This window comes from Strix uralensis, chromosome 4, assembly GCF_047716275.1.
Source record: "Strix uralensis isolate ZFMK-TIS-50842 chromosome 4, bStrUra1, whole genome shotgun sequence".
Classification (NCBI taxonomy): Eukaryota; Metazoa; Chordata; class Aves; order Strigiformes; family Strigidae; genus Strix; species Strix uralensis.
Window position 1 is genome coordinate 79999266 of NC_133975.1, and position 26030 is coordinate 80025295.

A 26030-nucleotide genomic window follows, 5' to 3' on the forward strand; every position below is an offset into this window, starting at 1 on the left:
AGTTCAGTCAAAGTTCATCTGGCATCCACATCAGTTTACATCTTTATCCAAGGATCTTCTTTGTTCATACATGTCACGGTCAAATGAAAGAAATGATTCACACATTGCCACCTGTGTGCGAACCTAACACCTACTTAGATTTATTTCTCACCAAAGTTAATGGACTCTTCATCTCAAGGTTTAGAAGAACATACATGGTCCTATCTGTCTTTGAAGACCACATTCCCAGCAAAATAGTATCAGCCTGCAGAACCAGGGAGTACCAAAACCTGATGGTCTGACAGTGCTCCATGCAGATAAAGTAGCCTTATGACCAGATCCTAAACTCCTAGCCAAACCGGTGTCTACATTCCATTTTAATTACAGTGAAGTTGAAGCACTGTCTTTTAGTTAAAGATTGACTATTGTAAAGAATCTAAGATCCACATACTGGGAATTTGCTGTGCATCACAGGAATGTGAGGGAGGGCAAGCAGGCCAAACTCGGTCACTTCAATGATGGGCTCCCAAAGAACAGCCTCTGTAAGAATTAGCTGTTTACAAAATCACTTGCTTCTTCCAAATTTTTCTTTGCGTGACTGGGACTATAGCTTTAATCTTCTCCAGACTGATCTCATTCGGTCAGGATTTAGGCTGCTAACACAAGGCTCCCAATGCCCCTTCAGGGAAGCAGGACAGAAAAAGTTACTAAGGGTAAAATTTGTAACTGCAGGTCAGTGGAGGCTAACAGACACCTCAGAAAGATGGTGCTATGTATGCTTTACACTGGCACACAGAAGACAGCCTAGAAGTTCCCATGAGCCTGTAAAAGCATGTGTGATGCCAGAAACGTGAGGCAGCTTTTGACATCATTTTCAGCATGCTGCTAGCATGTGTCTGAGAATGATTGTTAGGTACACTGGTACTCTTCTCCATATGCCAGGGCACTGGGTAGTTCTGAGAACGATGTGTTGAGGAGTGTATGTATTTGAGATGAACTCCCTGCTTTCCAAAAGATAAATTGTACTACTGAATTAGATACATCTTTCTGAAAGCTACATTACACATATGAATTGGACACATGCTGTCCTAGGAAAATATATGACAATTGTTGCTGACTCCATTGTTATCTTCTACCTGTGGAAGAAAAGTTTTTTTACTGTTTGGAAAGTAGTCTCGAATAGCACAGTTAATATAGCATATATGCTCTATATGCAGCGATGCTGTATGTGGTGCCTTAGCATGTATTGTATGAAAGCTAATATGAAGAACTTCCCAAAGCTTCTGTATCAAATATGAATTGACTCACACTGATTTATGTAACAGAGTGAAGTGCACATGCGCTACATCAACACAGAGAAAATCCGTGGAATCCTATCTGGCATCCCAGTCATTGAGCAGCTCAGAGCAGAGCTTCCTGACTGCTTAGTTTTAATGCTGCCAGGCTACAGTTTCCATTCCCACACTTAGCAGGCAACAAAGAATACTAGGCACAAATATTTAGGCCCATTATTTAGTTCTGGCATGCACAATATCACTTATTCAGAAAGACCTTTAATCCTTTGATAACTGTTACAAGCATTTCAGTTTCCTTGATGACATCTTACACAAATTGTTCCTACAGCAAGTTAAGGATGCTTCAAACACTGGAGCAACAGATAGCATACACGTGGCTGGTAAACTGCACCAGGCAGTGGGATTCCTACAGTCCCTGGTAGGAAAGACAGATTTTCCCACAGCAGCTTCTTTTGTCTCTTTGTAACACACATAAATAGAGACCCGCTGTTGAGGTGAATTACAGCAGGTAGTGAAAGTACGCAGACCATAGGCAAGAGGGCCTCTTGAGTCTTCATTCCCTCACAAAATGGTTTGCTTTATCTGCCTTCTAGTCAGCCTAGCCTATGTTGCAAAACCGAACACACGTAATTGAAGGTTTGTGTTAGCAGCTGACGTGATGTGCTAAAATAATCTGTAGTTCATATTCCCTGATGGGCCAATCAAGTGGAGTTAACATCAGCCCAATACTGCTTTTGTACCCAGACGGGACTCAGATTTTTTTGAAGTCATGTTTAGAGAGTAGACGCATTACTTTACAGTCCCAAATGGTCCAGGTGGCTTCAGCTGGTTTAGAGGATTTCTAAGAGCCATGGGGAACTCTGTGGTAAAGACATACCCTAAAAACCTGTCTGTGACTGTCTGGGCACCAATTTTCCCATAAAAAATATCCTAACAAGTCCTGTTCATTCATGTTATACCAGCTTTCACACCTCGTATTTGTGGTATGCAAAGACAAGCAACATGTTATTCTCAACCCCATGAAATGATGTGGGCTATAGTATATGGTGGATAGAACCAACCAGAAATGTTCTGACCAAACTGAAAAAATTCTGTTACATCACAAACAGAAACATAAGCAAAAATATAATAGTTTTATAAACTTCTGACTAACCACAAGATGCTTTAATAAAACCATTCCAGCAGTTTTCCTTCTTCATTACCAGAGGAGTTGCTACAGCGAATGGACTTGCAGAGTTCACAGCTGTGAGGAACTCCTGCCATAAAGACTGTCCCAGAGTCAGGGTTTCCTGATATTCCAGTTCTCTGCCTTGAAGCCACAGGAACCCTAGCCCCAATGATGCAGCAGAGAGCCAGAAAAAACTCTCAACTTCACTTCTAATGGGACTCTCAGGACAGTCGGGCTTTCACCCAAAAAAAGCCAGAAGCACAGGAGCCCAGACTGCCAAACCTTGAGATTCCTGCCCAAGTCCTCATTCCAAATTTCCAGATTTCTGGGTCTCTCTCCACCTAGCTGTCAGAAAACAGGGAGATGGGACCTTTAAGTTTCAGGAGCCACAGCTGAGGCAGAAGCCTCAGAGCTTGGACTTCAAGCTCAGTTCTGTTTCAAAGTAATTTAAATGAACTATCTGACTACTTTAGACAGATTTGTCTCCCTTCTAAATTCAAAATTAAAGGCTTTTTTTCAGAATTGAATCTGGAAATGGAACTCTAGTTTCGAGCTTCTACAGCGGAGAACCCATGATTGAACGTTTCTCGCTGGTCTATGACATAGAGTGATCCCCACAAGAACACAAAATCACAGAATATCTCAAGTTGGAAGGGACCCATAAGGATCATCAAGTCCAACTCCCTGCTTCTCACAGGACTACCTAAAACTAAGAAATAAAGTAGAATCATTGGCTTTACAACACATCCCACAGTTTAGGGAGAGTGCTCAAAATAACAACTATGATGTTACAATGGTCTAAGTGATGAGATATGGTTTCCACCCTCATTTCATCTGACAAGGAAGTGGTTCTGAAAAAAAAAGCTTTTTTCTCGTAACAAATGTCAAGACAAAAGTGTGTTTCAGAATTTCATCTCAAATGACAGCTAAAACAAAAGCAGAGCCACTCTCCAAGAGCTGAAGTCCACCTGATTCACCTAGTGAAGTGTCCCTGACATGGAGGGGTGATCTTCCTGTACTAGTGTCTTCAATACCATAATTTCTCAGATGTAAACCAAGGTGAGTGTTGGTTTGCCTCCTAGCCTGCTCCAACACTGCAACATTCCTTCCTCGTGGCATGCCCAGGTATTTGCCACCAGTGTGGAAGGATGGAGTTTAGCCTGGTGTCACTAAGAAGACCCATCTCGTATTCCATGAGCTTAGCTGTAAAAGTAAGGTGACCACAGGTGAAGTTCTTCCGTGGATCACAAGAATATGTAAAGATGTGCCATCAGAAAACATCCGTTGGGAGTTTAGGAATAATCCGATGCTACTGTTTGCTTCCATCAAACCTGATGCCGTGAGATCACTTTGTCCAGCTTCTGCTCCTATCTGCAAACTCGTGTGGTAACTGTATTTCCCAAAACCGACACTAGCTGCTACACGTAACTACACATTTCCTATTCTGTTCAGACTACTGAGGAACTCACTAATGTAAACAAACCTTAAAGCAGGTTTCTTGGTGCAATTAACTTTCCTTGCAAAATATGTATGACTGTCTGAAAAGAAACATTAAAAAATCTGAGAAATAATAAGTTCAAGTGCATGCCACAATCAGCCTTACGCCCTTTGAAGAGCATTCTGACACATTTAATTCACATGATACAGGTACCATGACATATCATGATACTAATAATAATATAGTTAATGCAGGTAATGGCATAAATAAGCACAGTCTGCTTATCTCCTAGGCAAAACTAGAAGAAAATCTAACTACATTCAAAGACTGTAGCAGCAACAGCTTCCTTTTATTTTATAAGTTTCTAACCCTTTCACGCATAATTTTATTGTAACCTACATCCTACATACTCCGAACAGATTACAGAATTTATGCAGCTCACTTATGGCATTATCATGTTTAATCATTTCTAGTAATGAGCTTCATATGACAGAATCCAGGTTGTCTTGAAAAACTGATGTGTTTATTAACCGTATTTCCTATGTATATGTTTTTACTTCATAAGTATTCCCTTATCTCTGTTTATCAGAGGCTGGAAGTCACCTGAAGTTGACACTCCGAACTGGCATATGCTAATACTGACCTTGACTTTGCATTATTAAAAAGGTTTATAAATAAAATCTTGTATTAACCAGCTTGAAAATATACTTTGTTAAAGAAGCCATCATGTACTTTTAAAGTGTGGAAAGGAACATAAGATTAAATCAGGTCTTCTTGCACAAAACCGCAAGAATCAGCAATTTCTATTCAGAGGTTTTAAAGAACATTCAACCTTCTTCAAGTCTTGCTTATACATCTTTGTATCACTCTATCACTAGAGCTTGAAGTTTTGAGCACTTTATATTATACAAGGTCAACAGTACATTCCACAGAATTTCTGGGAAATGTCTCCATCATAGATCTGTGTAAAAATTCTGTGTAGAAACTGACCTTCACAAACTGTCAGCTCTTTCTTAGTTTGGCAACTCGATCTAAATCCCATTTCGGGAAATCATTATTTAATTAATACACCTCAAACTCACCTCCTCCGAGAACTGGTACAGGTATACATAGAAACGGATATTTATGCAGGCAGCACTTGAAGGAGGAAGAAAGGTTATTTACTAATAGCTATATTACTTTGATCATATAGATTTATATTCCTCACTTCCTCTCTCCTTCAGCAAGACAGGAACTGTGAGGACCAGGCCACAACTGCTCAACAGAAATTTTCACTGAACATTTGTTTTTTCAAGCAGGTATCTGTCCCACAGTCACTTCTTTCCACGGAGTTCCAGTCTGCCACTCCAGTAAGGGAGATGCAGGGCAGAAGTATGCAATCTACTTCAAAAGTATGAGCACCTGCCTACACAGGGCAAGAGACATACAGAACCCCTCCTGTGTCCTTTTGCCACTACAATTCTGCCAGTGTAACCCTCCGTAAGGAGTCTGCTTGGGAATAAATGTGACTTTATTCTGATACCGTTATTCTGCTTTATACCAGAATCACTTTTATTTCAGAATAATCTATGTAATAATCCAGAGTAATAAAAATGGCATAGCTGTTGTAGTATAACTACATTGCTACGGTTTTGCCAGTCAGGTTGCTCATGGAACACGGTCACATACTGCAAAGCAGTACTTTTTTCTAAAACTACAAAGGAAGGATGCTGTCTCACCAGTGCTGTTGATATCCTAAGGGTGTCATCCTGATTTCACTCATCGACGCGAGCGCTGGGGCCCGTGCTGTACCACAGGCCTCCCTCATTCATGTTGTAGCTCAAGCCTTGGTTGGGAACGCTTTCAGCCAAATGAGAGTCAGTGGTAAGACAAGTGGTGGTCATGAGTTTAGGAACCCCGAGCCTTCAAGAAATGCACTTAAAGGGAGAGGAAGCAGTCTTTATGTCTCCTCAATGATTTATCTGATGTACTGTTTGTCCATGCCGAATTCCTACTTAGTTCAGTGAGGACTGTTTTAAGAGTTCAAATGTAAATCTGAAGAGACTCATTTTCTTTGGTTAAAAATAAACATCAGGAGAACAGTAACCGGCCCTAGTTGCTTTAGAAACAACTCTACTGTACATCAGGAGCTCCATGCAACGCTTCTCCCCCTTTCTCCCTCCTAAGGGGGGTCTTTGGGTACAAGCCATTTCTTCCCCTCTCTCAGGGATTAGCAGCAAGTCCTCAGTAAAAACACCTCGGAGCTGTATTTGTCCAGCTGCCCCTCACCCCCGGGTCAGTGGCCGTAGCTACAGCCGCACTACAGCTGCCTCTGAGGACTTCCACTCCCTCCTCTGCCCCACGGGGAGAAGCCAACACCTCCTCGCTGTGCTCCAGCGCCCTGTTCCCACCTGCAGGGCTCTGCAGCACCGCCTCCCCAGCACCTCTGCCTCTACCCTGGGCTGGCATCCTTCCCCTTCCCAAATTCACTTCACCCCCCGTTCACACTGGGTTGGTCCTGACCTCCCAGGTGCTTTCTTCCCGCCAAGTGCCAGGTACTCAGTTGGTCCCACTCTTCCCACATCCTGGTCTCCCCGTTGCCAGCACACCGGGAGGACGCTCGTCCCTCTGCACCCCGCTCCCTCCCACCACCAGCAACATTCGCCACGTCCACTGCCGCAGTTACCACTTGGTTGTGCTTTGAGCTCCGCTTAGCAAGGCCAGAACGAAGGCGCGAGGGTCACCGCACCCACCAACCCCACAGAGCCCGCCCGCTGCACCTTCGGTAGAAGGAACGATGCTGGAGCTCCGCTAAAAAGCCACCGGGGAGCTCGACGGCACCTCCCGCCGCTCCCTCTCCCCCTGTGGCCGTCGGCGCGTCTGGAACCTTCCCTAGCATGTGGGGACGGGCCGGGGGGCAGCGGGCGGGCACGGCCACGCCAGACCCCGAGCTGCGCCTCCGCCGGGCCGCCCCAGCGGTGGCTGCGCCGCGCCGAGGGGGTTCTGCGGGCACCGCAGCTGTCAGGGGAGCTGCACCCACCTTCCGCCGGGCACCGACGCGGATCCACCGGGTCCCGCCGAGTCACGGCCGGCCGGGAGAGGGAAGCGGCCCCCCGGGAGACCCCGGTTCCCGTTTCACCGTGGAGGGGGGGAAGGAAGGAAAGGGGGGGGGGGAGGGGGGGGAAGGCGGGGGCGACCCTCGGGCCGCCGCCGGGAGCCCGCCACAGGGCGGGGCGCCGCCGCCGCCGCTTCCCGCCGGGTCCACCCCCCCCCCCCTCCACCCCTTTTCCCCGCTCCGCGGGCGGCGCGCGCGCGCGGCCGGTGCCGCCGGGTGACGTGCAGGGCGCGCGGTGGCAGCACCTCCCCGCGCGCGGCTTAAAAAGAAGAAGAAAAGAGGGAGCGAAACATGAGAGCCCTGGTGAGCCGCCGCCGCCGCCGCCGCCGGCAGCAGCAGCAGCAGCAACAGCAGCAGCAGCGGAGGGGGGCATCGCCCGGCCCGGCCGCCGCCGCCGTCCCACCGCGGGGACACCCTTCCTATGGGCCGGCAAGGGACGGGCTGCCGCCGCCCGCTGCCCGGCCCGCCCCGAGCCTCGGCGCCTCGGCGCGGCAGCCGCTAAACCTGGTGTGTCCCCTTCGCACAACTTCGCCCGGCTTCGAGCATCCCCCCGCCGGGGCGCGGGGGGCTCCTTTCCCCCGCTCCTGCCTTGCGCCCGCCTTTTTGGACAGCGGGGCTGAGCGAGGCGCTTTCCCCCCCCCACCCCCCCACCCCCCCCCCGTTGAGCTTTTTGATTGCCGCTGTTACCGTTCTCCTCCAGACTTTCCCCCCTTCTGGGGGAGGGAGGTGGTTTCCTGATCTGAAGTGCAAAGCAAAGTCAGTGGGATTCCCCTCCTTCTCCCCCCACCCCCCCTACCCCCCCACCCCCCCGGTTTTGGGTGCATTCACACGCTCCCTCAGGCATGATGCTCAAGATGCTGCCGTTTAAGCTGCTGCTGGTGGCCGTGGTCCTCTGCTTCTTCGAGGGGGATGCCAAGTTTGGGGAGAGCGGCGCCCGGAGGAGAAGGTGCCTCAACGGGACCCCGCCGAGGCGGCTGAAGAAGCGCGACCGGCGGGTGCTGTCCCCGGAGGCCCCGGGCGGCGGGGAGGCGATGTGCCGCGGCCTCTACCCCCGCCTGTCCTGCTGCTCCCGCACCGACGCGCAGGGGCTGCTGCACGCCGAGGCCAAGGTAGGCACTACCTGGGGCTGCTTCGGAGCTGGGGGGGGGCGGGGGGGAGATTTTCGCCTTTTTTTTTTTTTAATTTTCCTTTTTTTTTTTTTTTTTGCGTGGAGCCCGCGCACCAGCCGCTAACCTGCTGCGTCCCCGGGCGGGGGGGATGCAGCGGCGGGGCGGGGGGGGAGGGTTTGGGTGACCGTTTCTGCCTTGGGGGGGGGGGGGGGGGGGGGGCGTTGAGGGCGAAGCAGAAACATGACACTGGTGCTGATTTCTTTCCCCGGGAGCCGCGGCTGCGGATCTGCCGCCCTGGAGGGGACGGGCGCTCCGCGGGGGCAGCGCTTTGCTGAGCCGACGGGCTGTGCCTGGAAGTTTTTTCTTCGTCCGCAGCGCCGGAGTTTCCTGGCGGTGGCCACGGCCCCCCGGCCCCCCCAGCTCGCCGTCCGCCCAGCCCCGTCCCGCCGGCCGCAGGTACCCCGGGCGCGGCTCCGGGGAGAGGTGGCGGCAGCTCCGGGGCCGGACGTTCCCTTGGCGGTGGGGACCGGTTTGGTTTTCTGGGGTGAAAAAATCTTGTCCGATTTGCTCCACGTGTTCAGTCGGGAAGGTCTGTGGATAGTAGGTGGTGCCGGAGCACCGAACCCTCGGTGCTCTCCAGCCGCCTGGGGACCCATGTGCTGCTCCGGGTAATGTAGATGGGCTGCGGCAGAGACCCCAAATTAGACCCTGCTCCAATATTTCTCGCTGATGACCGGTTTCTCACACCAGGTCTTCCCTTTCGCAGCCCATCTACCTGGCAGCCCCTCTGCCCAATTTCAAGCTGCGGTCATGTGAAGGGAAGCACTTTCTCTGCTCACCGGGTTCTTGAAGTTGTCGGTTCTCTGCCTCCTTTGGCCAGTTAAATTCTGCTTATCAGCCTGTTGCTTCGGATTTCAAACGCGTCGGTACCTAACTCTGCGGGACCCTGCGCTTGATAAGCTCTGCCGGGATGACCAGGGTTGCACCCAGGGGTAGGCACAGGGAGGGAAGCTGCTGAATAATGTCATTAAGAATCACTGCACGTGAAATAAACAATCAGGTGTCTTTTAAAAATTTTTTTCTTTGCTTTTATTTCATCCCGGTTTAGGTTTAATTAAGAATTCCTCCGTTACAACTCTGTAGTTGTCAAGGTCTGAGAGACTCTTGGAAAACTTGCGTTTCAGTCTTGCTGGCCCAAGCATAATAAAAAAAAAAAAATACCCAGCCTGAATCGAATTTTTATGCTCAGTTCACGGTAGATTTCACTCCATTCTCATGTAAACAGCTTCTACGAATCAACATATGTGTCTGGGTGGTATCTCTCACTTTGTTTTGTAACAAAAAGCCATATTGCATCATTTAATTTGCTCAAGTCATGCAAATAGGAAAAAATCAATAGGACAAAAAGGGGTCGACTTATCCTCCTCCCCACTAAACTGCTGCCCACACACAGAGTCCTGTTGCTTATGGCAAAAGAATAACAACAACACCATTGTGTTTGTTAGTTGGTTCACTAATGGGTGAAACTGGAGAACATCATTCTCCTTCAGTCCCCAGCTCTGTCCAAATGTTCATGCCTTTTGAGGGAGCATTTGTCCTACCCCCTCTATTCCCAGATGAGTGAGAACTGTCTTACTGCAGGTTTTCAGCTGCAGATCTCTCTTTATTCATACCATATGCAGCAGCAGTTTGAGATTCAAGGCAGATATATTTCTTCATGTTGTCTAGAGACAGTGTCATTAAGCTCCTGTGTGATAATTGAATTAAACTATAAACTAACCACACACAGATAACCTGAAAGATCTAACTGGGAAAAAGAAAAAAGGAAAAGAAAAAAAAAAAAAAAAGAAAGAATAAGGACTGGAAAATATGTCCTTAATTCACCCTGTTTGCAATGTCTCGGTGGCATATATGCTACTGAGATTATTCAGTGCTTGGAGACCCTTGTAGTAATTGGCTGAATGCAGTAAATTAGAAGTTGAATTTTGGTTAGTTTTCAATCTCCAGGCAGTTGAAGGGTTTATTCTCTTCTTACTATTCCTTGAAAATACCTTTTCATTCCCTTTGGATTTTTTTTTTTTTTTACTAACAGCACTAAACCCTAATATAAATGTGAGGAATTGACCATATATGCCGCATGAGCTATTTCTGAGCTGTTGAACCATTTTTTAAAAATATAAATTACATTTTTTAAGGAATATTTTTTTACAGGGTTTTAAAATCAGACTGTTTTTCACCAAAGATTAACGTTTATGAAACTCTCAAATCTGCTTTATCATATCAATATATATTTAGAAAAAATGTCAAAATATATGTCATTTATACTTGACAGAATGAGATGGTCATTCCATGAAAGACATGGCAAACTATTATGGAATACATTTGAATGGAACTTTTCTAAAGCATGTTTTTCTAAACTGTGTTCTACTACAGTTCCAGAACCTGCTTTTTCAAACTCCGTCATACATCTGCACAATGGAACGGCTATGACATTAATAGAAATATGAACTCTAGCTTCTTTTTTTTAAAAAAAAAAAAAAAAAAAAGAGATTTGAGCATGCTCAGTAGACATTTTCATAAGAGTTTCTTGGTTAGGATGCTGGGTCTTTGAGAATTTTTGACCAAATTATTGATCTGTGTTTATAATGAAAACACTACCTTTGCCTGCAGTTTTAGGAACAAAAACGGAGCTACCTTAATGATCAGATACAACATTGCACTGGCTCAAGCAAGATTTTTGCATCAGTTGTTGACATTTAACTCTTTGTCTTCTAGTTTTCTGCAATATCCCCTTGTTTATGAAGGGCTGCTACATCCCAGTCAAACTCTGTAATACCAGTTTTTCTAAAAGTTTGCTTACAGCCTGACAGGCAAAGAAGTCCTCTCTACCTTGGATGGTTTCACAGCCAAGGCTGTCAAGGAATGGGTGAAAAGTAATTGTTTTCAAGTGTGCCCTTTTACAATCATTTGTTTGCTCTGGCTCTTTCACGAACAAAGGCTATTGTTGAACACATCCAACTAAACAAATAACTCATCTTGGGGTCCCTTTAACAGCTGCCTTAGTACAATGATCTATTTACATATTACCCTAAAATTGAAACCGAACTCTTTAATGACATAATCCAGCACTATAATACAGAAGAAGCATATGTTCGACCCAACAGCTGAACAATCTCATAAGCATATGATTTTTAGACATAAATACTTGTATATCAAATACGACTTAATGCAATGACTTATTTTACTGGTTTTTTTTGTGTTAACATCAAAATTACATTGCCTTTCTCAAACAAGATATGACAAGAGCACACAAAACAGATGACAATATTCAACGTAAAGAATTTCTGTCTATTGTGTCATCTTATGTTTCTTCTTCTTTGCACTATTCTTCTTGTTGATAAACCAATGTAGTATGCTATGCTTTCCTGCACATTCCAGGATTTATCTTACCTTTAGTCTACCCATTTTACTTTCATGTGGCTAGAGATTAAAGGATGATCTTACAGATGTTGTAAATTAGTCAGCAGCAGGCATAATCATTATTAGGCATGTTGCAATAAATGTTTGGAAGTTTTACATATTTTCCAGAGCACAGTTAGTTTAAACCACTGCAGTTTGATGGTTTCACATACGACTTTAAAAATTGAAGCAGGAAATTAGTTTACATTTCTTCAAAACACCAAAGCCATTATCAACTTTAAGGTCATTTTCAAAGTAGAGATCCAACAGAAGAAGCTTCATTCAAATAAGTATTTCAGTTTTGGCTTCAAACTGGTTTAATATACTGCAGGATAAATACATTATTGATTTACTGAAATTCAGAATAGAATGGTTGTCCTATCTCCCAGCCAGGACAGAGTTATACATCAGACCTCACACAGAGCAAATGTTACCGCCCTGCTTTGCTTGAGCATTCTAAAAGTTAAATAACGTTGTACTTGATTTTCAGATAATTGATTGACTCTCATGCCTTAATCTTCCGATTAGCTATTATATGACCAAGATTCATTCCAGAAATGACATGAGGGGGTGAATTCCTGTGGTTAATTCCTGGATAGCAGCTGCTCAGGGGGATTAGGATCCTTTTGTCTTAACTTTGAGGACTGAAATGTTGGCAAGCATTACTTCTCCTGTATCACCAGGCAACGTCAATTACGTTTTCCACAAGAAACAGTAAATTATCTTTGCTATCCTGTAAGTTATTTATTTTTTTTCCCCTGTTCACAATGGGTTCTGGAGTCTTCCAGTAGAAGCACAGTTTTCTATCTGCATCACTGTGGAGTTAATTCAATAAACACAGTGAATATTTACCTAGTAATACCTCGTGTTTACTTGTACTTCTAAACACACCATCATACTGCTACCGCAAGAAAGCCTACTGCCAGAGATCAACTCCCTGATGAAAACATCTGAGACTTTTGCAAAGCAGGTGATAGTACTGAATGTAGGCAAGTACTTTGAAGAGTCTGTAGTCATGGTGCACTTTCCTTCGGCGGAAACACCAAAAAAGGTCATTTCATCCTTACTTTGGAGGTCCCAGCTTTTTGGTGATACAATGTTCTTAAAAAGTAGCATTTATGGATAGTGCTTTCGATCATCCCCTATTGGCTTCAGACTTTGTTCTATTTGGCAGACAATGACTTGACTGAATTATACAGGCCGCTTCCCATCAGAACCACAGCAACACCCAGTACCAAGGTCAGGATGCCACCATCCCTTAAGAAAGTCCAGCTAATGCAGAAGATTGCCTCAGCAGTGTGGATTACTGCAAGCATATAAAGTCTGTTCTCTACCACCTGGATTGCAATCCTAGGCAGTATTAAGTCCAGTTCAAAGTTTTAGGTATTATGCATTTTGGTTACAGTTTATTGTAGTTATCTTTATATTTTTAGTTCTTCAAGGCATTTCCTCCCAGGTCTACCATATCTAGAGCGACATCTGAAACTCAAGAAAGAAGACTGAGGTTAACAGTTCTGCTCCTATGGCCCAAATGAGCAACCTGGCAAAAAGAATCTAAACTTGCTCAGCAGAGAAGGGGCTGGGGCTGTGGAAAGAATTCCCCAAAGAATTCAGGGCCAATGCAAACCTTTTGCCATACATGCAACATGCAATTAATTGATTACTGTCTTCAAGGGCTTTTTTTTAAAAAAAAAGAAGACAAACCCTTTCCAAAAAGAAGATGTGAGAGAATTATATTCCCAAGAAGGGTCTGAAGAGAGATAATAAACCATACGTGGCAGATGGTAATCACATTACCGGTTGGATTTGATGATCTTAAAGGTCTTTTCCAACCTAAACGATTCTATGAGTCTACTTAATTGCAGGTGCTATGAAGCCGAGGATAGTCTGAGAACAGATAGTCTAAAGAATAGAACATTTAATGCATTTAACGATCCTGGCAAATCTGGATGAATTCTTTGAAGCCAATGGCAGCTCTTCTGGAATAAGCGTAGAAGCCAAATGGTGTTCTAACTGGTGGTCCAACTTACACCACTAAACTTCAGTACATATTTCAGATGTCCTTTTGACAATATACATATGGTAAGACTAAATCTTCCTGGAAACGTTTGTCTTGTAAATTAAGGTTCCTTTAAATAGGATTTTGTGTAACCGTACAGGCCATATATTGTGTAATATTTTGAATATGTATCTCTTTAAAACAATGGAGAGTGCATTTCTCTCAAGTGTTTGAGGTTTATGTAATTATGATCTGTAAATAAAATGCTGAGTTCAGAACTGTGTTATCAAAGTACTGCATCCTAGAAGAGAGTTGACCTATGAGACAGCATACTCAAACATGTCAAGAGTCTTCATACACTGAGTAACTTATTTTATCAAAAGTAATTTAGATAATTCCCTTCAATGTTATGCTGCAAGGGAATGACATTGGAAAGTCCTTCTACAAATCAACTCAGAGATGTGAACTATAGCAAAACCGTGTCAATATTTTCAATGAGCTATTTACAAATATTTACAAATTGTACAGAACTCAAATATTTACTGCTTCAATATTTCTTAATATAAGTGTCTTGCAGTCTTTGTTTATAACTGTGTCAAACAAAGAGCAGAAAGAACCTGAGCTTTGTTTTTGCATTGGATCAGATTCAGTCCCTCTCAGCCCCTTTCCCACTACCCACCATTGGGATGAATGATCAAAAAACAATCCATGTGGTTAACAATAGATTAACAAAGCGCACTGCATTCAAAGACTAATAAAGACGACTATGCTGTTTTCCATTATTTTTCACGATTTGATGACATTGCGCTCCTTAGGCTCCCGTGTTTACTTAAACACATCATCAATCGTGGTTTCGTACTTCTTCAACTACTATGCATCATATATGCTCTTTTTTCAGGACAAAGTTACAGTTTCAATATCAAGACAAACAAGATGCTACCAACTTTTTCACTTATAAAAAGAAATGTCTGAAAACATACAGCTTTTCCCACCTCCAAGTAGTTTGCATTAGAGAGAGCAAAGAGCAGAGCAGCATTTAAAGCTTGAAAAATCCAAGGCACCTGCTGAACTTCGCAGCAGTCATTTCAGTAGCCAGACCGCGGTATTGTTCAAGATACACCTATTTAACAAATACCCAGATATGGGTTTTGATGGTAGAATTTTAATTTTTAGTCTCTAAATACTTGAATAGGTCACCTTACAAGTTAGGTTTCTAAGTATCTCTCATAAGAGAAGTGGGCAGAAGGCCTGCTGCCTGCTGCAGCTCCTCCTTATATAAATGATCCCTCTAGTTCTGAGATGGTCTATGTGATTAAGAGATTGCAGGCATGGGTCCATAAAATAGCTTGAGTACTCTTATTCTTATCTGAGAAAGAGAGGCAAGCGCTTAAAATCCCACTGTACTAATGACATATTGCACATTTCATAGTAATAATTTTTGCACTTCCAGAACGGTGACATGAAACATGATGCATTTATACTAACTGTATTGGTTCTGCTAGCATTATTTATTACATTAGATCATGCAATCTTTTTTTGTGTAAGATGGGGAAACAGGTCATATATTTATTTGTCTCTGGTTTGTGGCTTGCAGATACTTTCTGTTACCAACAAGACAGAATGTGCGAAGCTACTGGAGGAAATCAAATGTGCACACTGCTCACCTCATGCTCAGAACCTATTCCACTCACCTGAGAAAGGGGAAACACCTGAAAGAGAACTAACTCTTCCCTACCTGTGCAAAGACTATTGTAAAGAATTCTATTATACTTGCAGAGGTCACATACCAGGTAAAACCTATAATAAAATACGGGGATAAAGGATGTCTGTTTTGAAATGTTGATGTTGCCTGAGCGGTTATAGATCCAGCTCTTCACTAGGTAAAATCCACATTGATACCCAGGGGATGTTGCCCAAGCAAAGACAGAATATCTCAGGGTCTTCACAGGGGTCTTATGTAGTGAGATAAATATTTTGAGTGCTTTCTCACCACCGTCCTATTAAACTCTCCATGAAACACAGCACTGCTTATTGTCAAAGGCACCTGAAACTATTACCTTTGCTGAAATACTAGCATGTTCATTCAAATCATGTAAACAAGCAGTTTGCCATCCAAAAGGCTATTCTAAATGATAGATAGCTTTAAACAGCAAGAAATAAAGGATGCTGACTGTTTGCTGTAGACTCTAAAAGCTGATGAGTAAAGTGTTTTTTCTGGTTTTGTTACCCTAGAAACTGATGCTTTTTTTCACAGGGTTTAAAGCCCATTGAAATCAAAGGGGGCTATTTGATAGACTTCTGTGATCTTTGAATCACTTCCAACATGCTGTTAACAACCAATTTCTTAACTAACCTGACACTTCCTCGCTGTAATCATTAGAGCTAGCTGGACATAACCAAAACCAGAATTTGACCTGTGCTGTCTAAGGCGGTCACCAAATGTGTGCTATCACTTGCAACTGTATCAACAAAATAACCACAGAAGATGGTTCTTTTAGAAATACTGTCTTAATACACTATTATATTAAATAACTTCTTTGGTATTCTCAATAGTAAATTATTTATATGTTTAAGACTGTCATTTTTAAACTATGCTTTTTTCCCTGTCCAAACACTACTTATAAATAATGCCACACAGAAGAAAATAATTAAACTGGTTAAGATGGTTTTTTTTTTTACTAGCAACACAGACTGGAAAAAAGACTTGATAGCGATATGAAAAATGAATTTGTGAATAGTCATTTTTGACATATGAACACAGCTTTGTAATGTAATATAAACATGTTTGAGTAAAGGGGATAGTTTAAGTGGATGAGATTTGGAGGAGGGTTTTTTAATTGTGTATGTACAGTATGTACTTGTTTTCCCTGAAATCCCAAGAGTGCAGGGGTTTTTTTGTAGCATTCTTTTATGACTTGAGAAAACATTTTGAATTGACTTACTTTTTCCCTTTACTGTGGTTTAACATGTATCTCAACCCATTCAAATATGAAAATATTATTATTGTCTTTATAAACTAAGAGATGTTTCTAGGGCTTTCTTAAACCAGCTGTTTCTTGCTCTTTATCACATTCCCCAAAGCAAAGCAGAATAGATCACAGTTGCCAAGACTGCCTGCTGAACAGTGATAACAGATTAGATATTCTAAATGTTTGGCCCATATAAGAAGTCAGCACAAAGACTTTTTTTGACATGAGTTTGTAGCTAGTGCAAATGATTAACATATTCTGCAGAGCAAGTCCCTCACAGTTGTTTTGTAAAATTCTGTGTTTCTGAGGAAACAATTTGTTTAATTGGAAAAAGTGAAAGAGGAAAAAGGGAGAAAGAAGGAGGAGGCGGAGGGAGGGAGAGAGAATGAGAAAGTGCTGAGCAGCACAGGAGCTATAGCCACAGGAACCTCACTCCTCAGATCAACATATGTGGTGACGAATGACAAATTTATTTTTCTACAAAGTTTGTGTATATGTAAAACTGCTGAAGTGCATCAAGATGTCAAGTGCTTTTTGTGACCACCCAGGTTGCCTTGAAAGATAACCAGATGAAAGCATAACTTTAGCACTGGACAGAGCACTGTGCTTTGCAGGAAAAGAGCTTACATACTTTAGCGTCAGTTAAAATAGGATTTTTCCTACATCAATCAGATGCTAATAATCATTCTAAATACTTGTTCTGAAAGTGGGTTGTACTAACAAAAAGTTCTTGCATACTTACATCCACCAACAGGGTTAATTTGGTGACTTGACTGGTACCTATACTAGGATTTCCTGAACGTATTAATTAAGTAAGATTCAGGTCCCTCTTTTTGAGAAGATGGCCTATAGAGTTTTAGTTTAATAGTCTTATACATTCTAAAATAGAAATAATTAAAATAACAACTTATTTGGGGTTTCTATTTTACTTTACTGCAAAAGAAAGAATAAAACAGAAAATGTGGAAGCTATGTTTTCCTTGCTTAGCCTGGAGGATTAAACAAAGAGTTGGAAATTAACAGGCCCCTAAACCCAAGGTCTCTGGCAATGATTCACTGTGCATTTGTTAAAAAGTCAAATAATTACTCTTCCTCCATTAGGGAGTGCTAATTGTTTCTGAACACCAATACAAAGGAGGTTAAGGAAACTGCTGACTACAAGAATAATTTTATCCTTTAAATCCTGCGCAAATGAGAAATATTATTAGCAATTTAAGATAGCAAGCATCTTTTCTGGAATTGAAGTTTTAGTGGTACATGTTAACCAAGAAAACTGGGAAACTCTACATGAGTTTTTTTCATGAGTTAGCTCCAGAAATTCATTTATTTTTCTGTCTCTTTTGCAAAAATGGAAACTCTAGCATATCCTTGGTTGACTCTTTTGAAGACAACAGTTTGCCCACCAATTATGACTGTATCAGAACTTCCACTGACTTCTTTAGGAATACCCAAAGAAAAAGTGGACCCTATTCTTTATTCAAACAGAATAATAACAACAGCTGTTAGGATCGTATGGATATGTTAATGCAGGGGGGTGTAATGTTTCACAAAGTCTATGAGATTAGAACTTCCCTGCTTCATCCCATGTGACTGTTCTCATTATTTCTCATCTGATCTTTACTGTAAAGCCTCAGTTTAAGTGATTACTCATGGAGACACTGGAGTTAAGTAACTTAATGAAGTATCTTCAATCAATATGAATTTTAAGTTTTCCAAGGTCATAAGAGAAGACTGTCTAATATTTATTATTAATATAGCTAGTAAAGAAAGGCACGGCTGATTCTCCCTTTAGGCATGAGCAGAAACTTGATCCATGCTAGTGGAAGTGACATATTCTAAGGAACCTACGTGTGCCACAGCCACGGTGTGTTCTGCCATCCAAGGACACTGGAAGGATTTTGAACTATGTGCTCTCCTTCATTTTCATTTGAAGAAATGGGTTCCAGATGATTGTGGGTAAATTCAGATCCAGGCCCAGATCTGAATCCAGGCATTACCAGAACAGATGCTTGATAAGAATGTTTTAACTCCAAACACGGGCACCCCAGCCCAAAATGCCGTAAATCTAAGATATTCTGCTACCCACACAACACTTCCAGAAGTTCTAACATAGTCAATTAATAGTCACAGTCAACACAGTCGACCTGCAGAAAAATCGTAGTGGCTCATAGTGCTGCTATTGCTAACAAGAGGATCAAGTGGATTAACCCTGGCACTATCTGTGTGCAGGTACGTGCAATGTGTGAGTATGAGAAGAGGGCCACTAGTCACTTGAAGACTACTAGGAAATGATGTGAGCTACCACTGAGCTTCCTACATTTTGAAACAATCAGTCTGGAATGACCTCTTTGATTTAGTTTCCACAGAGAGTTGAGAAGGGAGAGGAAAATGGGGTTTTGTGAACAAATTCACATCTAGCTGTCAAAAGTACAAATCAGGAAAAAAAAAAAAAAAAAAAAACAAAAAAACCCAAACCAGGAAAATGCTTCTTTTACACAGTATAAAACTGTATGCTCGAGGTCATATCAGGAATGAAGCAGGTGAGCCTGATTTCCAGATGCTCTCTAAGCCAGTGTAGGTCTACTCAGATGAGTGGATAATATTCAATCCTGTGTGCAGTGCAATAGGAACTTGACTTGCTGTAAAGACCAGGACAAATGCTACCACGACATTTGAGGTGTGTATCAAAGAGAAGAGCGGGGCGGGGTGGATACGCAGGGAATCCAGTGAAGTGGAATGTGGTGAAGGTAGGACAGGAAGGAATATACAGTGTGAGGAATAACTGACCGCAAACACAAGCGGAGAGAGGAGGTGAGGATCAGTGGAGAGCAGTTTTCCTTTGAAAAGGCTTGAAATCATGCAACTTTTTCCCACAGTTTTTTATAAAGGCAAACACAGAAAGCCTTCACTGTAACTACTTTAACTGACAAGTCTGTAGTTTGATTCTTGTTTGCAAGACAGAAAGTTTTAAAAGCATAGAAATGCAAGCCTGTGCAAAATCTGACACGTACAACACTAAAACATTACATTTAATCTTCCTTTGTGATTTCAGTTTTCTTTGTTAACACGGGCACTGCTCTCTCAACACATACACAGCTGGTAGGAAATTTGTAATGATATGTATGAGTCTTTTAAAATAAAGTAGTAAGTACAGAAATTCACACAGGACCAAATGTTGCAGTCCTTACTAGGCATGGTTGTCATACAGGACAGTGACAGAGCTGTATTTGAATAAACTCAGACTGAGCAAAATGGTCTTTTTTTTCCCCTCCAAACAATTCTAGTGCTTAGGGGCACTTGTGAAGGGCCAGTCTTCTGGACACTGTACAAACACTGAACAAAACACCCATCTCTACACTAAAGACCTTACAATCTAAGCATGATAAAGAAAACATTAAACGGCTACAAGCAGATCGGAGAGTAAAAGCAAACGATTTCTGTCTTTAGTGAAGCTGTTAGTATAGTGAATCTAGTATATATAACACAAGAAGATTTTTTTTTGGTAAATTACTGGGTTTTATAGAGCAAAATTCCATCCCTAATACACAGGTGAAACTATATTTACAGAGGTTATATTCCTTCCAGTAATGCAACATTTTAGCAATTTACTGACTGATTTTCATAGTTTAATTCAAACCCCATTTTTTTACGAGCTCTTCTAAAGAAAATGGAACATAAGCCTTATCCTTTGTTGGAACCTGCTGATGGCTGATGGGTTTGCTAAATAGCAAAACGCAACTGCAGTGCAACATGTACTTAAGTGCATAATAAAATATTTCATAAGGAAAAGGGATTAGTCTTACATATAAGAAAAGGCATTGCATAAGGCATTAGTCAAGTGAGTTTGTATCTGATTGGTACCTAAAATGAACATGTACTGAGTAAACAATATGATCATAATATGCTCTCAGTTTTTCTGACTAAAGATGACATTCAAGCCAAGAGTAGTTTATCTTTAGTAAATGGTAGATGGCATACTTGGGAAATTCTATAAATTCTTAGAAATTGTACACCTCTAATTTGCTATTGCATTTTCTTGAATGATCCACTGTGCCTAGAGAAATAAATTCTTAAAGACAAAACTGTACATTCTTAAGTCAAATAATTCAACAGCAAGATTTCAGATTACCTTTGATTCTGGCATTATATCTACAAGCCTTGGAATACTACTCCGTGATTATATCAGAGTTCCTCTTCAGTTGTTCCACTTGAAATTTTATCTCTCATTTTCTCCAAATAACTACTATAAATTAAAACCAGCTCTTCAGAGATGATATTTCCTGAAGCTCCAAATCATGGTAATTAAACTTTTGCACCACAACACACTTCCATGTGTTTCCAGATATTATTTTATAGAAACCAAAGGCAGGCTTTGTCATGTTATTTTTCCAATATTTTTAAAGGAAGATGCATATGAAAAGAAGTATAGTTGGGTGGGAAAGGCTTTCCACTCCACAAAAATTCTGGGATCTAAAAAATTTTCCTATTCCACATAAGGAAGAAATTGAACTCTTTCGAAATTTTCCATGAAGAAAGCCACAGAGAGACCACCCCAGGATAGCTAATAAAGTCGTTGTTAGGACATTTACTTGGGAAATGGGAGACTTGGGGTCAAACTCTTGCCTGACAGATGAGGGGCATTGACCTGAATATTCCTCTTCCTAATGAAATGCCCTAATTACAAGACATTGGAGTATAGTGATACAAGGTTTGGAGTCTGTTTCTCTCTTTTTCATTTACACCAGAAGTTTGAGTTTGGACCAGAAACATCATGTTAACTAAAATTTTGTCAAAACTGATAATATTTCTGAAAAAGCTTTGCTTTTAAGAAATTGGCATTTTCCAATGAAACACAGCTGTCCCTCATCAGCCCTTTTTGTACATTGCAAGCCAGAGGTTTTATGGCCAAGATCTATGGATTACTGCATTATTCACAAGTGGTAAAGCCATGCATAAATTAGGCCTCTAATTCCAATTAAGTGCTAATTCTGTGTATCCTATGAGTTATGTCCTGGACCATAGTACCTCCTAGCACAGTACGCCAATAATGCAAAGAGGAATGAAGGTAACTTAAGCCATATTATCTTAACAACGTTTTAGTAAAGAAGTACATGTATAACTAGCCAGTAATACTTATCATTTGATACTAATGATTAAAAACTGGATAGAAATGACTAGAAATAGGTTTGTGGACAGAAATAGATATTCTTCTTGTCATTAAACATAGTGTAATATCAGTAGGGGCAGAGTTTTTCCTCAGAGGCTCTCGTTTTACCAACTTCTTATTTCCCTGGGTCTTCAAACTCCTTCCCATTTTAACCTGAAACTTAAAGACCACCTATCATCCAAGCCAGCTAAAAGCCAGCTCCAATGCAGTACGAGACACACGGCCCTTTTCAGGGGATGGAAGCTGAGGAAGTAGATGCCGCGATGGGACACTATGTTCACCCACTCTAATGCTGGGAGTCAACTGCATGTCAACACGGTGCAACTTTCAGCAGTACTTCTTGCTTTCTGAGACAACTAATTATTCATCTCTCCAACTGATGTGCTTTGCTGCCACCATTCCACAAAGTTTTTGCTGCATGTCTTTTACCAAAGTCTTTACTGAAATTTTTACTACAACAAGCCACTTTTAAAAAAAAAAAAAAAAAAGTTAAGTGAAAGCTGCTCAAGCTATTTTACAGCAGGTACTACACTTGATTAATAAGGTTAAAATGAGGGAAAAGTGTATCACAGCCTCAACTCTGAACTCTGTCTCTTAATTTTTTGAGTAAACCGTATTTTGAATGAATTGGTATTTTTATTCAAGCACACTGAAAATAAAGTTTAATATAAATACAGATGAATAAACTGTAAAAGGTAATACTCAGTTTATTCAGAGAAGGCTTTTTATGCAGATAGCACTTTGTTTAAAATGACTTCTTTTTCCATTCAATATATGATCTATTTAGAGATTAGTTTGATGGCACAAAACTGCAGACATGACAACACACTAAATATTTGCATGCTCTTTTGCATTTTTAAGGTTTTCTCCAAACTACAGCTGATGAGTTTTGCTTCTACTATGCAAGAAAAGATGGTGGTGTATGCTTTCCAGATTTTCCAAGAAAACAAGTGCGAGGGCCAGCTTCTAACTCCCTGGACCACATGGAAGAATATGACAAAGAGGAAGAGATCAGCAGGTTCATAAAGATAAATGCTGTTTAATCTGAAAAAAAACCCCTAGCAAAGCCTGTGGTTTTCACAGTGAAACAGCTCAGTGTGTGCTTATGCTCAGCAGCTGTGTTTTCCAGATGTTACTTTCTTTTGCTGCTGCTAGTGTACGTCAAAAGAGAAAGTAACATTAGCTTCAATATTTCAGTACCATTTGATATTTGCGTTGCTGAAAAGGTGTTAGAATCCTGGTTTGATCCACCCTGTGGATCTTGGTTATGGTCCACCCTGTGGATCATACATAGTTCTAGGAAGCCATTTCTACCTGAATTTAGTATTACTAAACAAACCACGATAAGTTTATGTGTAAAATATTTATTTCATTATTTTAAATTTATCTAGTTCATATATTTTTCTTTGTGAAAATAATTAAATTAGATTGTCCCATCATAAGTCATTATTTTTAAATGCGTTTTACAAGTCAAATTGCTGGAATTTACTGTGTTTATTGTACAGTAGAAATTCTGTATTTATAAATCATTCTCTTCTTTTACCAACTTTTATCTCTCCTATTCCTCTACATTTCATATCTAAGCTGAACTAATTTTCTCTTCCCTGTATACAAATCAAATTTTGCTCAAGTGAAGTTCAAACTGATTTTCAGTATTATCTGCTTGCATATATTCAAGGAAATAATTTTTCTCTGGATTGTATAACTGTGGTTTTAATATCACTGCAGGACAATCATTTTATCTTTTAGGGACATTGTTGTGTCATGGTTACGAAAAAGAACAAGTTTCTCACTATTTTTTAAAATTTTTTTAGAAAACACAAGCACAACTGCTTCTGTATTCAGGAGGTTGTGAGTGGACTAAGGCAGCCTGTTGGAGCAGTACATTGTGGGGATGGATCCCATCGTCTCTTTATTCTTGAGAAAGAAGGATATGTGAAGATTTTCAGTCCTGAAGGAGACATACTCAAGGAACCTTTTTTGGATATACACAAGCTTGTTCAAAGTGGAATAAAGGTTGGATTTTATACTTCTCTCTACCTCTTTATATTTTAGCCTGTATATGGGGAAAAAGGGAAGAAACTTTTTTCAGAAATTATTTTAATTTAAATAATAAAAAATAAGAGTAATGACAACAGATACTACGGTTCTGTCTGGCAGAGAACTGAAAAATTCCTTGTTTCAGGAAGGGAAAACATAGCATCTTGTAACTGTCATCGTGTTTTGCTCTTTCCCTTCCTTTTATCCTCATTTTAAATTCAGAAGAAACTATCCAACACCAGCATCCCACAGCATTATCTTTGTATTTTCACCCTTTGGGCTCATTTCCATCCCACTGAATTCATCTGAGTTCTGCTGGGATTCCAGTGGGAGGAACTTTGACTCAGGGCCTCCCCTGACCTGGGTGTGCTCAGCGATGCCCCGGGAGCAGGACACAAGCAGGGGCCTGGGAGTACTCAGGGATGCCCAGGAGCAGGGCAGTGATGCTCACCCCCTCCTGGCTCATCCTCAAATGTGGCATAGGCTGCTTTAAAACTGCATGTATTGGAGATGCACCTAAAAAGTGACTGACCCTCTAAATTCAGACATGTGGGCAGGTTGGTGCAACAGCTTTCATTGTGTTTAATGGGAAGACTTCCATGGTCAGGGGAGTGAGTGGTGAGTGGGCACTGATAGGAGTACATTGGAGGGTGGACGTAAGAAATTACATCTAGGCATGGGGTAAGTACTAATGGAAAACTTGTAAATCTATTGGGGGATATTTCACTTTGGAAATATCGTGTTGTTCCATGTTGATTTCTTGTCACATGTTCAAGCGGTAATGCAAGTAAAATCCAAATATATAAAGCAACTTTAAATTGTAACCAGGTTTTGCCTAGAACAGTCAGGACTATATATCATAAAACCTTCATGGATGAAAGATGTATTGACATATTCTTGACAGAGTAATCTTAAATAATAATTGTGACAAACTATATCGATTTAAAATGCATAGCACATGCTAACTAATCATTTTGCATTTCAGCTATAAGGGCAATAAGCCAATTAAGATAGTCTTCTTCTGAGAGGAAATCTCACAGATTTTTGGGTTGTGTTGAAAGAGAGAGAAAAATGAAATATATTACACCTTTTTCAGGAAAAGAACCAATTTATATGATTCTGTGATTTCCTGAACACTTCTGTCTCTGCCTCTGTAGGTAACCATTATGTTCAAAATACCAAACCAGAAGGGACTTACCAGGGGTATTTTTGAGCATCAGTCTAAAGCTGTTTCATATTTCCTTCACTGAAAATTCTGATAGTTTGTACTTGTGAAAAACTGAACTGAAACTTTCCACAGAACCGCTATTGGTCCCAAACAAACCTTCCTCAAGGAAACTTTTGCAGCTGGAACTTAGAGGCAAGGCTAAATGGAAAACTGATTTTCCATACTTCTGAATAGGCAATAGCCTGCTTGATAAGACTCAACAGCTACCCTCAGACTCAGATTCAACTTTTAGTTCTGTTTTAAATCAGTGACCTGACCTTTTTAGTCCTTACTAGCCTAACCATCATATAATAGTCTAAACTGGATCTGTTTCAACTATAACATTTTGTGTAAATAATTTGATGTTCTCTAAGCTAGAAAGTCTAATTCAATTCCCTGCAATAACAGTCCAGTGACTGAGGAAAATTGTATTGCAGTGTTTAATGCAGGCTGTCAAGAACGGAGGGTTTATTGTACTTCACAGGTAAGGAGAAAGTGAGTGTGCCTAGAAGCAATACTTCAGCTCTTAAATAGAAAGGGGAAAGAATTTGAGGAATGAGTACATTATATAAAATAATAAATAAATAGAATAAAACAAACCCCACATAATCCAAATAGTAGTTTTAAAACAAGGGTTCTTAAACATTTTTATGTTTATCCTCTGCAGTCTGATTCTTATAATCATTGTCCACGGTTCTTTACCTACAATGATGCAAGATCACTGTGACAATGGTAGCAATTATTCTGTCAAAATAGACTACTTGAAGGGTATTTGATTTTACTTATGGGTTATACATTTTAAAACTAGAAATCAGTAATGGAGAATACTATGTGGGTAGACAATTCTCCAGCAGGCAGTGCAGATAGTGTACAGCCAGCAATTAAAAAAAACCCAGTACCTAAAACACTGCATCCATGTGCAGTGCAAGAATCACTGAATGTGTCCTCTGTGCTTACTCAAGAAATGCTTGTAGTGTCAGGTAGATTAGTTTGTATGTACACATTTTGCTCGATGTGCCTGATTCTTCTCATAGAGTGGTGTAAGTGAAAAAGTAAAATGAATGCAATGAATTTTTAGTTGTCCCCGATCAAACTTGGGCCCATATG

General features: G+C 41.2%; 1 protein-coding gene across 1 annotated transcript in view; it reads left to right on the plus strand.

Moving 5' to 3' along the window:
• The first annotated feature begins 7816 nt into the window (after positions 1–7816).
• Positions 7817–26030, plus strand: part of HHIP (hedgehog interacting protein) — a 73745-nt gene continuing 55531 nt past the window's right edge. The window contains exons 1-4 of the mRNA XM_074865173.1: positions 7817–8083; positions 15136–15331; positions 22538–22694; positions 23491–23692. Of these exons, the coding sequence (XP_074721274.1) occupies positions 7817–8083; positions 15136–15331; positions 22538–22694; positions 23491–23692 (822 nt within the window). The remainder of the gene's footprint in view (positions 8084–15135; positions 15332–22537; positions 22695–23490; positions 23693–26030) is intronic.